Genomic DNA, 14,453 nt, shown 5'->3' with positions numbered 1-14,453 from the left:
AATCCTACCAGTGCCTCTAAGTGGGGTCTTCCCATGGTTTACCCAGTTCCTCCCCTGCAAAGTTACACCTACAAGTAGCAGGGGCTGGGCATTTCCTCTACCTTGGGTAGCGCTCAGCTACTTTGGTTCCCTGATCCTCACAACCATCTCTTAAAAACTCTTGGCACTTCCCTCAAAAGATCACTTGTGGAGAGTGGGATTAAAAAAAAAAAACAACCTTTACAAAGTCTGACCATAGTCCCAGCCCTATGTACGAGTTGTAGAACCTTTACAGACCATTTGCTTCTCCTTTACACAGGAGTTGCTGCTACCAGAACCTCACTACAAGGGAGGACTTCCTCAGCACCACCCCAGTTAGCACCACTACCAGTTTGTTCCAGTATACACTGACATTTTGCTGCAGGTTGAAGCACTCATTCTGGAGAAAATCTGAAATAGTTCTGTGCAGACATCTGGCAGGCTGGGTCCATGTAAGCCAACCCCAACTCAGAAATTCAGTGCAGGGTAACCCAGCCTAACCCCGTGCAGGCAGGAGCCAGCACAGCACTGAAGCCAGTTGAGCTCTGCTCTCTCACCACCTCACAGAAGCAGCTGTGTGGCCTTTTGGCCACAGCTGGGGAATTCACACTGTACTTCCCAGCATTACAGGGCTAAGTTTTGCAGAACAAAAAAAATGTTCTTTCTGTAAGCCCAGTGCATCAATTCCTGTAAAATTACGGTTAGATTTTATCAGAGCACACAATTTCAAAAGCAGGGCTTTATCTATTTCACCAGATTTTCCTCATCATCTCCAAGGAGTAAAGACCGATCCCAAACCAGAGCCAGCAACAACTTGACAGCAGCTGTTAAGAGTTAAAATCAGTGTTTTGGCTCTTTTCTCACTCCCCTCATAGTCATGGACAATATTTAATCAATCAAGATGAGATCCTCTCACCTCTTGAGGAAGTTCCAGCTTAGATCTGTCATCCAGCCCATTAGAGTGCAAGCCCATGAGGTAAGGGACTGGAGCATCTAGAAAATGAAGGAGGGATGCTGGAAGGATAGGAACATACACATGCTGCCACTGAAATGGAAACATTAATGCAGTGATGGTCTCTGCCACAGTCATCAGCCTCTGATAATCTGAAAGAGATCAAGAAAAAAAATAATTTTTTTTCACAAATATTTTTAAGTAAATTAATTTAAGCTAAAGAAATGAGAGCTTGCTTGAAAACACAAACCTCAAAACCCAATACTAGCTGAGTGGCATCTCAATGAAAGCCCAGACCTGCACACCCAGCACATTTGCTGAAACAACAAAGAGAGCTCAAGGCAAAGTAGGTCATTCTACAAGTCATATGGAAATGAGCAAATTGAGTCTTAATGCATGCTAAGTCACTTTCTGTCACCTATAGCAGGGTCACCAGGAGCACCAGTTTGAGTACAGACGCAGTATTGTAATCGGCTAAGAAACACATCGGAAATGATTTCTTTTCTCTGTGCTAATGACTTTGTATGGAAGCCTTGGATGAAACCCAAGGCATCTGGTATCTCTCAGATAAACATTTTTTAAAAGAGTGTTTAAATGCCTGCAAAGCACACTGTATAGCAGCCAACCCAACAGTGTGACTGAAATAACTATGCAGAAAATAAAAAGGATCAGCTTCGTTTATCCTGTGCAATGTAGGACCAAAGCCCCAGTTCAATGTAAAAACAACTCCTCTCGTCCTAGAATTTGACAGCAGGGCTAAATCTACCTATGCAACATGTGAAAAGATCTTTAATAGCTGGTGGCTAGAGCAGTTCACACTGCAGGATGCTGGGCCAACACCTCACCCTCCTCCTGTAACTACAGATTTAAGGAGTTTTGGTATCTACACACCATAAAGGGGGAGGCAACATCAGATGAACTCAAGACAGTGTGTTCTAACACCGCTGCTGAAATATGCAGACTGCTTTTGAGCTGCCGGGCTAGAAAGAGTGGAAAACAAACTCATGGAACTAGGACAATTCCTACCTTCAGTCAAACTATAAATAGAGCACAAACTCAAAACATAGGATGGACAATACCCAATTCCAGCTAGGAAAGGGAAGGGAAATAGGAGGCAGGGAAAAAAATCAGTAACCTGTGTGCTGGGGTGTGGGGTATGCATGTCTTCTCCTTACATGTTCATACAAGTAGAGACACTGTGAAACTAGAAAAGACACTTGAATGCACAAGCTCAAGCGCTGAGGTTTCTGAAGCTGTCACACACAGTTGCAGAGGGCAGATGAAAACAGCAAGAATAACATTTGTTCTAAACACTCTGGAGAAAAGTAAAGCTTAACTGTGCACTTGCCAAGGTTACAGCTTTGATTCTACCCTTTAGCCAGCCTCCACTCAGACTTCAGATAGCAGAAGACTAAGGGCCAAGAAATTCAGTTCCTGACATTCACGATTAATTCCGTTTGAGGACAAACTTGCAGAGCTTGGGGTCTGCAAAGAGTCCCACAACCTAAAAGGAACTCAGCGTGGGATTTGTTAACATCAGTCATAATTCTGCAACTGAAGCTTTTGACTTTTTCTTTTCAGATCAAACTGTGTTAGCGGAAAAGGTTATTGCATGGAGCTACCTGTCATTGCCCCGCAGGAGAACTACTATGACCCGAGGAAGCCCCCAGCGAAAACAGATGAGAACAGCTTAAACAGTTTATAAAGTTTTTGCCAAAAGCTTATTTGGACTGAAATACATTAGGGAACAATCAATGAACATCACCAGCAACACTCCCCTACTCTGCCTGGACACTGGCTTCTGCCTGCACAACTACTTTGGGTTTGCAGCTTTAATCACAGCCTGACTGCAAGAAGTGATGAATTAATGATAAGCTTTGGAAAGAAGAAGAAGAATCTATTCCATACCCTATTTTCTTCAGTTATAAAAGGAACTTTAAATGTAGCCATAGATACACAAACATTCCAGCTGGTTTGCATTCAGCTTGTTTATCTGAAAGGACAAGTCTCAGAATAGAAACAGTGTTTTCCTACTACACAAAACCCGCTGTCTAATCCCGCTGGCTAATTTAAATACAACTTCTCTCTCTGTCATTAAGCTAACTTCAGTATTAGCCTATCAAATTAAGTACCAAGTAATATCAATAATTCAGAATTCCTATCCACTGGGCAGCCACCCCCAGCCACTGAGCTATCTGCAGATGCAGCTCTCTGATCCAGGATATCCACATGGCTTAAGCCATTCCCAACTATTTGGCCTGCACAGTTGCAGCCTGCAAGGAACAATGACTGCATTCTGCAGGCCCTGTGCAAAAGCCAAGGACAAAGGCAAGAAGCCTACAAACATAAACCAAAATAACCTACCCTGAGAGGGTATGGAGGGTTTTTAGCGTTCAAAAAAGAAGCAAGCAGCACACTTCTAGTAGCAAAGAATTAGAGGAGATTTTAAGATAGCAACAAGAAAAAACTAAAAGAACGAAGAAGCACTTCAGCAGTGGTGTTTCTCTTGGTCTTGAAATCAGAATGTGCTTATTCTGGTGCCAATGGCACAGTCTTTTGGCCTTGCATTGTACAAGAGCACTGGTAGGGAAATAATGACATACCACCAGGGCACTGTTAGTTCAGAAAGTGCTTAACTGATCACTGCAAGAAAAAGAAAATCCACTACTTTTTAATGTGGCCACTTAAGAACACAGAAAAAGGCTGCTTTGTTGTTCTAACCAATTACTATAGATAAAATACAATATCTCTTAAAGTGTGTATGAGTAGTTATTTATACTAGCATTTAATCTACATCTAATAAATATACACATTCTTGTGGACCTTTAAAAAGCAAATAAATCCAGGAAAAACAATTGAGAGGTCTTGGGTCTGGAAAAAAGAGTCTGGAGCAGGATGGTAAGAAGATGGCAGCTGTAAGAACCACGATTCCACCTTTCCATTTTCACATTCTACCAGAGAGATGTATAAAGTGCCTACAGAAATTCTCTGACTTGGCCAAATTTAAAACCATTTTATGATCACATTCTGGAATATTTTTCCTTTTAATCTTCCTACTTCATGGATCATAATGAAATACTGCTGTACTTGTCAAATAAGTCACAAGTAACTTCAAAAACCTGCAATTGCAGTAAGAACCAACTGTGATTAGTAAAAGCAGTGGGTCAAGTACTTCCTATTTGTGTTCACTTCTGTGTCTGACAAGCTGATTCAAGGTGGCTGCACCAATCAACAAATTTCCTAAATCAGTGGAGGCATAGAAGAAACTGTTCTATATAAGAGGGGAGAGTTAGGCACCACAGGACTAATACTACAAAGAAATTAAACTAATACTTTAAATCTCTGGAATTAACATAATTTTAAAGAAGTGAAACAAAGATGAGGAGGAATGATTCAAAAGCAAAGAAGAAAAAAACCCTTTATTAGTACTTTAAAATGGCAGCAGACAGCAAATACTCAGCAAATAAAACTGTCCAAGACCACAGTCCATGGCAGCAGTGCATTCCATTTCTCCATTTTTTGTTTTAAGCTGTTTAGCAAAATCACCTCCAAGCAGATTTCACAGCTGTCAACTCAGTGCCCACTTTGCAGAAGTGCTCTAGGTGCTCTCCAAGATAAGGACTAAACCTATTTCACAGATACAAGAGCAACATAAATTGCAGGAATGCAAACCAGCTCCCACAGAATAATCTGGTAAGGGCACTACTGCAGGTCTCCAGCACCAGAGTTCCCTGGCACTGGCTCAGCACCAGTAAAAGCTTCAGATTCTTCCCTCTCTTACAGGCACCTGCGTGCCTCTAACATCTGACAAATGGGAGATAGGTCTCTCAGGAGGACAGCTGAATTGAGGTATTCATTCCCTCCATTTGGCTCACACCAATCCAAAACACACAGGCTGTGCCAATATAGTGGGACAAAAGAAGAATTTCCAGAGGCATCAAGTCAGAAACATGTCAAAGCAATCTTAAACCAAAACACATTCACTGCCAAGTGAAGTTCCTCCTATTCCAAGGACTGACTGTAGCTTAATATGCTAAATAATTTGTTTCATAAAGCATGGCACTTGGCAGCAAATTCAGAGTCACAGAATCATAGAAAGGTTTGGGTTGGAAGGAACCTTAAAGTTCATCTCATTCCAAACCCACTGCCATGGGCAGGGACACCTTCCACTAGACCCAGTTGCTCTTCAAGGCCACAGCCTGGCCTTAAAACACTTCCAGGGATGGGGTATCCACAGCTTCTCTGGGCAACCTGTTCCAGTGTCTCACCACTCTCACAGTAAAGAACTTCTTCCTAATATCTAATCTAACTCTTTCAGCTCTGAGGCCATTCCCTCTCGTCCTGTCACTCCAAGCTCATGTAAAAAGACCCTCTCCAGTTGTCTTGCAGCCCCTTCAGGCACTGGAAGGCTGCTCAAAGGTCTCCCTGGAGCTTCTCTTCTCCAGGCTGAACAGCACCAGCTCTCTCAGTCTGCCTTCACAGGAGAGGTGCTTCAGCCCTCTGATCTTCATGGCCTCCTCTGGGCTCGCTCCAACAGGTCCATGTCCTTCCTGTGTTGGGGGTCCCAGATCTGGACACAGTATCCCAGGAGCAGTCTCATCAGAGCAGAATGGGAGAATCATCTCCCTCAGCCTGGTGGTCATGCTTTTTTTATTCCAATCCAGACCACCAAGAGTTTTGGGGTCTGGCTTTTATTTTGGTGGTGTTTCATTATTTTGTGTGTGTTTGTTGTTGGTTTGGTTTTTTTAAATAAATCTCACAATCCCTCTCATCCTGACACATACTGTTCTAAATCTAAATCCACCCAATGAATACCATAATCTCATCTGACATAGGAGAATAAGAAATTATCTCAATCACCTCAAATGTCATGGGTCTGAGCACCAAGAGATTTAACAAACCCAAAGGACATTAAAAAATTGAATATTCATATTCTGAAGAACAGCCTAGACCTCACACTGGTGTGCACACAAGAACATGAACAAGCCTTCTCAAAAGTAAAGCAATTTCTGATACCACTCAGAACTGAGTGCACCATCACCTGTATCTCCATTCAATCTTCACTGTTTTATAAACAGCAAAAATCACGTCTAACTCAACCACACTGACAAAAAAATTGAATATATTTGGATTATATTCCAGATAAAAAAAATAAAATTAAAAAAAAAAGGCAAAAAAAACCCAAAATCCCCAAAAGAAAATAAAAGGCACAGAGATTAAATCCTTCAGAAGGTACTTAAAAGAAGCTATGTTTCAAAAAACATCACCTACTATTACTGAGAAGGCACTGCTGGAGCTAGTTCACCAAAAATGAGGGCTGTAAGGCAGCAAACAAATAACTACAATTCTTCTTCTTCTGAAAGAAGATTTTTCAGCCAAAAATTATAGGTGACAACTTGATAGAGAGACAAGACACTTCCATAAAGTGCAACACAGCCCAACCAAACCAAAGTTTGCGGTGAGGCAGGGGAACAGTGGACAGAAACTGTCCTAACTGATCATGGGTTCCTTTGAACTCCAAATGTCTGTGCCTGCAAACAAGAAACTCAAGTGTTCCAGGGCTATTTTAAGCTTCTTTAATTAGCCACTGATCAGACACTTGGAAAGGGCCCAAGACTGAAAGTTGAACCTATTAATATGACTTGGAAAGAGAACCTAAAATACAAAGGACTAGTCCCAGAGTGAGCTGAGCTCCAGCCCGGAAGGAAAAAGTACCCCTAACAGGATGGCCTGAGAAGAGATCCAGGAAAACTGTTCCCATATGGCCATGCATGCACTGCTTTTCTTGCAGAGCTTCCCACCATCCAGGCACATCTAATCCCACCACAGGAGATCTCAGGCACCACTGCAGCCCAAAGGGACCTCACTCTTCATCAGATGGAAGAGGATGATGTTTGAATCCTCCATTGATGGGACACAGGTATCCACATAAACAAACTCTCCCCAACTCTCAAACATATAAGCTCCTGATCCATTTCTGGAAAAACCACAAAGGAAGTTTTGTCTTCTAGACAAGTATTTCTAGATTTACTATGAACAATAAGCAAAGTAATTTGGTTTTTAAATCCAAGACCACTATACAGTTCAGTAAGTTTTTCTGGCTGTATCTGAATTACTGTGCAGTTTCTCTATTGTAATTCACAGTGTTTATACAATGCAACAACAGTGACATAACACCCTGTTGCCATTATACACTTTTAATCACCTTGAATGTGCACAAAAATCCATCTTGGTCTTCAGTCTGCACACAGATCTCAACACACAAACATCTGTACCTCATGTTTGGAGGAGGTTGCTAGTAACTGCAAGTTATATTTTACGAATAGTTGTCATTTGTACTCTACATATTTCTGTGACAGCTCAATGGAAGAAAACATCGAAACCAGATTTCAGTAACACCATGGGGTATTCCTGGATTTGTCTTGGGGTCTTCTAAGCTCCTTTACCATTACTATAAAAAGTGTCCACAATGCAGTCTGTCTATTTTAAACCACACCATTATGGATGGGTGGGTCTGGATTAATCCTAGTCAGCTTGGGACAAAAAGAAGTAGAGAAATTATCTTTTGGCATAATTCCACTCTGTGTCAGAGCAATAGGATACATAGTAAAAAGGCCAATATCCACAAATTTTAACACCAAAAATGGATAGCACTCCCACACTGCTCAGTAGGTGATGCACATGCTATTTCAGCCTCGTTGCTGCCTGTCCTCTTCAAAGCAAGCTTCAGCTGAGTGCCTTCAGCAATAACTGTTTCAAGGCCTTAACAGAGATTCGGGATTTAATTTGGTCAAACAAAACTTTTTTCAGGTAATTATCATTCAAAGTAACGACTGAAATGTTACATTAGGTACTCCAAGAGAAGATTATATTTGCACCGCTAACTCTTCTTCAGAACTGGATCTACAACTACACATCTTCTTGAAATACACCTGCAGTTTGGCAGAGACAGGAAGGAATTCAAATAAGCAGCTAGAGAGGAACATGGAAGAAGGTATATTCCTCTATCCAGCAGTACCATTCCAGAGCCAATAACAAAGGGATCGGTCAACCCATGAATAAAGGAGACCATGTGAAAGCCCAAAGTTTTAAGTTTAGGTATCTAACAGCAAGAGCCAATGCAACACTCTCTTGGCAACTCCATTTCTTTTCTTTACCTTAAGACCTGCACAGAGATCAGCCAGACTGAATTAGCATGCTCATGCCACTTTAATGCAGCTATTCTGTTGTTCGTGTGGTTTTCAGAACTCAAGAAACAAAAAGATCCTGTGCCAGTACAACCACAAGGAAAGAAAGCAAAACCCAAGTACTCACGCTGTGAATAAAGCAGTATCTGAAACTCCAAGAGGGCACAGGTAAAGAGTTGAACCACATTTTCTACTCCAAGCAATTCAAAAACTTCTTTAACCGGAAAATCAAATAATGGTAGTTCACTGGTGCTTGGCCTCTGGCAGATAATTGGTCCATAAACACCTGAAAACTTTAATGACCTTCCTGCTGGAGGAAGAGGGACCTCATAGAGAATATTGTAGATGTAGCTTTCTAAAGGTAGCGGTGGCGGCTGAGGTGAAGTCACTGCTTGGTGAAGTTGTTCTAGCACTTTCTTACAAGCTTTCATAAAAGACATCGGAGTAATCAGGCAAATGCACTTTGAGACATAGAGTGTGTCTCTGCTGATGTCATAGGAGTTAAAACGCTGTAGCTTTGAAACAGAGGTGCCATTGCAGTCCCCAGTGCTGCTGCAGCTCTCCTTGTCATTTGTGGGTGGAGTATGAAGAATGTCATATTCAGCATTGTGCATATGATACAACGTCTGCATTGCACTGCAGATCTGTTTGCTAGTGACCTCCTCGAAGAACGTGAGAGAAAATCCAAATGTCCGTGAGCCATCTTCGCGGGTAATAATGAAAGAGTGGAACTGAGGTTCTCTGGAATCTGCTTGTGTCTTGAAAGCAAGCCCTTTAGGCATACACAGCTATAAAAAAAGGGGGAAGGAGAGATAATACCCATTAAAACACTCTTTTCTCTCCCCTTGCCTACAGAAGCACTGGTGAAAATGGGATTTAGAATCCACAGACTGCCATCGCATTTCACTTTAAATTCTATTAAGCGTTACATTTCTCCATAATTCAGGAATACGAACCTAACTCAGAAAAAACAAAAGGAATTGCATGCAGTTTCTATTGAAACTCATAACCTTTTCATTACCGGCCTCAATGGGAATAAAATAAGAAAATACAATCTCAAATAAAGGAAAGTATTTTGGTCACCAAGACCAGAAACCTGACAGAGAAAAGTATTCTAATTCATCTAAACCAAAAGTCCACACCAGATTCCATTAAACAGAAAAGTCATGCACAAAAAAGAGATTCATTCATTGCAGACTAATTTCTTTCTCTATTAATTTTTTAGAATGTAACAAAAAGAAAAAAAAAAAGTAAGAGAAGAAAAAAAATCTCTCCTAGGGACTTACTCATTTCCCTCAAAATATATCCTAATTAAATGAAAAGGCCTTTTGAGTCTGCTCAGTTTAGAGAAACTCATGATTTCCGATCTATAACAGACTTCACACTTTTTTTGTCAAAGAAGACACAGATTAATGCCTTCAATTGTTCAAGTAGGTTTTTGTCTTAAAAACAAAAGCCATTATGCGATACTGACCATTCCCACTGCATCCTGGTCAAAAGGGTTCCATTCAACATTCTCAGGATAGCGAGCAAGAACTTTGGATTTAAATGTGCGTCTTAACGGAGTCTGTTCAAAGTTTTCCCCTGCAGATGAAATTAAAAAAAAAAACAGAAGTAAATATTTCATTCTCTTTTTAAGCTCAAACAAGGCCAAAAAGCAGGATATCAGCAGGTAGATGTGAGGATAAGTGAATTAAGGACACACTCCTTTTAAGAGAAACAGAAAACGCAAGACAGTTGGTTAGCATATAGTCAGACTGCAGATATTAGCAAGGATTAGCATTGTAACAGTTCTGTCATTAACTATCTGTGCTTTTCCTAAGTATGACAATCTTGACACTGTGGTCATGACAGCAATTCTCTAAGCCTCTCTTCACACATTTCAGATTCTCATTAAAACACGACTAAAGCTTCAGTTTCAGGGGAATTTTGTTACTGAAGAAAAGCACAAATAGACAAGATGCAAAGATGATGCAACTTTTAGATAGACATACAGGTGACATCATAAGATCACTTAATTTTGTTTTAGAGACTTAGGAAAATATTCACCATCTATTGCAAGAAGTTAGCTGTGAAGAAAGAGTCTAGAAGGTTAAAAGATCAAGAACCACATAAACGTCCATGAAGAGAGTATCAGATGAGCAGAGAATTTTGCCTTTTTTTTTTTTTTTTTTTTTTATTCTCCCCACACTTTTTCCTTTACCTTCTGTTGCACTTGAAATGAAACGGCTGCCACCATCTCGTGTTTTAGAGGCCTGTATATACTGGCATAAAGCTATATAACAAATAAAAACAACACTGCATTATAAATTTCATACTGTTGACTGTAATCACGTCGCTAACACATACCAGTAAAAAAACATACAAATATCCAGGATTAGCATGCATAAAAGACAGTCCACTCTCCTCATATGCTTTTTATACATATACAACTTATACAAATTCCTCATTTTATTTTCATATATCCTGTAGGAGATGATCAGTATGTAGCAGAAGCTCATCAATCCTGTACACACAATGAGAATACCAATGCAGCAACAGGAACCGGTTGCTTGGGAAATGCAAAGTTTTACATGTTAAGCATAAAATATCCCCAAAGAGCAGATGATGAAATTAACCCCGAGGATGAGACCATTTCAAGGCCCTTAGAACTGTATGAATTTAGGTGGCATGGTCCAGCTTTTCACAGCTGCTATCCATATACTAGATTGGCTGATACAGTCCTGTTTCGAAGCTTTTACATTTCCTCTCTAGAGCGATGACGGTTCAGTGTGACAGCACAGAACTTTGTGCAGTAAATACTCTGAGTGTGTGTAGCTGCTTTAAAAAAAAAAAAAAACACACACACAACTGCATATCTTAAAATAAGCTTAGTTATCTTACTAGAATGCAATTAGCCAAATGAGCATGCAGCTGTTGACAGCTGCAGTAACAATCAGGCACAATTGCATGAAATCATACGCTCTAAATAAATTGAACTATTTCAGCAACACTGGCAAAAAAAGGAAACACACTTCAACTCCTCACTTGTTTTCTTGCAGGCAGCAATTATTTGGCAATAGAAATTGATTTCAGAATTGGTCAGATTTGTTCTGTACTGTTACAGTAATACTTGAAGTCCAATTTCTAAGCCAAGTTAGACCCTTTATTTGGTACAACACTTACTTCCACAAAGCAGCCATACACAGATATAACACTGCCCATCCACAATACAGAATCTGACAAACACATTACACCAAACAAAACTTCATTTCCACTGAATGCTTAAGAAGTCCTTTGACAGATGAGAAATTATGTAAGTCTGGACTTTGTTTATATTAAATCTTGAATATTATCTCCATCAGGGAACTTACACTGAATCAGGACCTAGGACAGGTCTCCCAATACCCAAAATATTCACATCTATTTTGCTAATTCTCTGTTTATAGCACTGAAATTGAAGGAGGGATTGGTTTTTTCTATTTGTCTGAAAAGGCAACAGTTCAGCTGATTTTCATACAAAACCACACAGCTACATTATTTATTAATCTGTTCAACAATAACATTCAAAAATATCGTTGTTGAGAGAGAAAAATGCATGTGTGGGAAAATTTGAAACGTGTACAGAGAGGGGAATAGTTAGGAAAAACCAGGACACAGTTTCACTGAAATATAACTATCTTGTGAAAGAGCAGAGTTCAAGACAGAAAAGATAACAGAGTTTTCACAGTAGATAAAAACAACCATAAGTGATGAAAATGAGCATTTAAAGAAACTTCCAACCTCACAGAAAGAAAAAGAGACATAATGTCACATCTCTATTTACTGTCACAAACAAAGACTGAAGACAGTCCTCTGTAAAAAGGTTTTAAAAATAAGTCAGGAGATTTAACACACCTACTATTTTCTATATTTACATCTGTGCAGATGATGTAATGTCGACTTTTAGATAATTGAGGAAAAACCTCAGACATTTACTGAGCTGTTTTGTTCCTGGGTTGTTTCTTTTTCTTCCACATTTGTATAAAGGAAGAAAATACCTGACAGCCAAATTTCCTCTGGGACTTGGAAACCACACCCCACAATCACTGGGTTCACCTATGTGCAAGGCTGTGCATATTTTGAAAAGAAAATCTGTGACGTGAAGCTCTTTTCATTAGGATGATTAATATTACAAAATACATGATGCTGCTCTTCCAATTAAAAAAAAAAAAATCCTAGCAAACACTGAATGGGTGTTTATCTATTTTAAGCAGCCTTGCACCATCTCCTCCCAAGGGACATTCTTGCCAACACACACGTTTTTTTGAGTTTGAGTCTGTCTATAATTTAATGAAAAGTACTGAAATTGATTTCTGGAAACCACAGAGTCCTGGTGCAGACAGAAACACAAGGCAAGGCTTCCACACCTTCCTGCAGTCCATCAAGCCATTCCAGCTGTTGCACAGACACTGCTCCTGTCACAGTGCCTCGATATTGAGGCAAATACTGCAAAATACTGGACGTTTAGATTGAGCCAGGCCCACTTGCAAAGATAACAAAGCAGGGAACATCAATGGACAGCTCACCAACACTGGAAAGTTCAACCCAGGTGATCTGTGCACCTCCAGGACCCTGGGCACCCTACTGTCTTGCCATTACAACTGATGAGAACCTGAGCACCAGCAGACTCATTGCATGGGCTCTCCCTTCTATTCTCCCACTAACAGCCAGTGATTGTCACTAGACAGCCACCAGCCAAGGGGATGGGGGGAAATCCACAAGCAATATTTGCTTATAACCAGAGTCAAAAAAGCAATTAACCCTAAATTTCTAAATTTATGATTAGTTAGAAGCTTCGAACACAAACATCCTGCTCCAGCAAAATCCCAATTCCAACACATCTCCAGCAGGCAAAAATAACTCAAGGTTTCAAGATCCGTCTCTGTGTGAATTAGCTGATTAATTCAGTACTAATTGAAATGGTTTTGATCAAAAATACTTAAGAGCGGGGTTTAACAAACACAGAAGACAAAATCACCATCAGAAATGGACAGTTATATTCTGCAATCGAGAAAATTAAGACACAAGAGAAGATAAACTGATAAAAATATGATGTATCCCAGGAACTTCAGAGTGAGTAGAAGTCCCCACACTTAACAACTATCAAAGGACTGCTATCATCACATCACGCTTTTTATCAGTTCCTCTCCTCTAGCAGAAGTGATGGATAGAAAGTACTTCCCTTACTTATCTGCTGAAGATTTAAGAGGTCTTTCAAATACATTTGATGATCCTCACATACACATTTAGATGTTTGCCACAGCATAGAAAAAGCTCTACAAAAATCAAGATGCAAACAGCCCCACAGACTACAAAGCTTCAGCTGCCTTGTATTTTAAGCAGAAACAACAATCCAACAACTACAGGATTATTTTTGAGGAAATGTTATACAACATACAAAATCTATAAACATACAAAATTTCAGGAAAAATGAGATAAAAACAACAGTATTTCAAGAAGTTTCAGGCCAATATGCTTCCCAACATCATCAGGCCTTCAAAACAACAAGAATCCCATTGTATTTTGCACTGTAAACAACACAAAAGCATAGAGAAACATAATTTCACCAGGCACTGTACAAATCCAAACCCACCAGTTTAGGGCAGCCCTGGGACTGTACACAGCAGAGGAAGGACAGTGAAGCAGAGAATCTCAGAATGTCTTTGTCATTGGAAAAGACACCCTTTGTGGCGTCCCACTCAAAATAGGATCAGTGAAAACGATTTGGATTAAAAATAAACAAATAGAGAATAAAGAAAGGGTTAACAAAGATGTTTCACTAATCCCATTTAGGCACACGAACAGCTTAATTAGCTCATGGTGATCACCCAAAACATCAGGGAAGCAAAGAGTAAACTGCAGACACAGAGGCTCTGAAACTGGATTGGCTGAAGAAAACAAGGGACTAGAGTAGAGTTTTAATAACTGGTAACTCTTCAAGCCACTCCTCCTCCTGAGGCCCAGCTCCATACCCGCTGGCTCCTGCCATGCCAGGTAATAGATTTTTCAACACCAGTAACCACCATCTGGCTTGGTAATGCCCTTTGCTTCCCCTCCCTTCTTTCACACTTCATCAGCCCTCTCAGGCTCCACCACAGGGTGGGAAAGAAGCAAAGATGCTACAGCAATCAGTGACTTGTAAATATTTTATTCATCTGAACTGCGGCAAACCCAAGCTATTCCCACTGTTACACTACACAGGCAGTCAGCCCGATCACAGTCCTGCTTATTTGTTACCCTGTGTGCTGGTTTTGGCTGAGATGGAGTTCATTTTC

The 14,453-nt window shown here is 40.2% G+C and overlaps 1 protein-coding gene across 5 annotated transcripts in view; it reads right to left on the bottom strand.

Moving 5' to 3' along the window:
* DENND5A (DENN domain containing 5A) overlaps window positions 1–14,453 on the bottom strand; it is a 70,508-nt gene that overhangs the window by 38,926 nt on the left and 17,129 nt on the right. For 3 of the 5 annotated variants that reach the window (XM_027884523.1, XM_027884525.1, XM_027884527.1), the window contains exons 2-5: window positions 10,361–10,432; window positions 9,632–9,741; window positions 8,285–8,945; window positions 935–1,122 (exon numbers count right to left, since the gene is read on the bottom strand). In XM_027884523.1, coding sequence (XP_027740324.1) covers window positions 935–1,122; window positions 8,285–8,945; window positions 9,632–9,741; window positions 10,361–10,432 — 1,031 coding nt within the window. The remainder of the gene's footprint in view (window positions 1–934; window positions 1,123–8,284; window positions 8,946–9,631; window positions 9,742–10,360; window positions 10,433–14,453) is intronic. The other 2 variants (XM_027884524.1, XM_027884526.1) reach the window with 1 other exon arrangement.

This window comes from Empidonax traillii, unplaced genomic scaffold (genome assembly GCF_003031625.1).
Source record: "Empidonax traillii isolate 1590-97213 ecotype Southwest subspecies unplaced genomic scaffold, ASM303162v1 scaffold148:size1803964, whole genome shotgun sequence".
NCBI lineage: Eukaryota > Metazoa > Chordata > Aves > Passeriformes > Tyrannidae > Empidonax > Empidonax traillii.
This window is presented reverse-complemented; position numbering and strand designations above follow the sequence as displayed.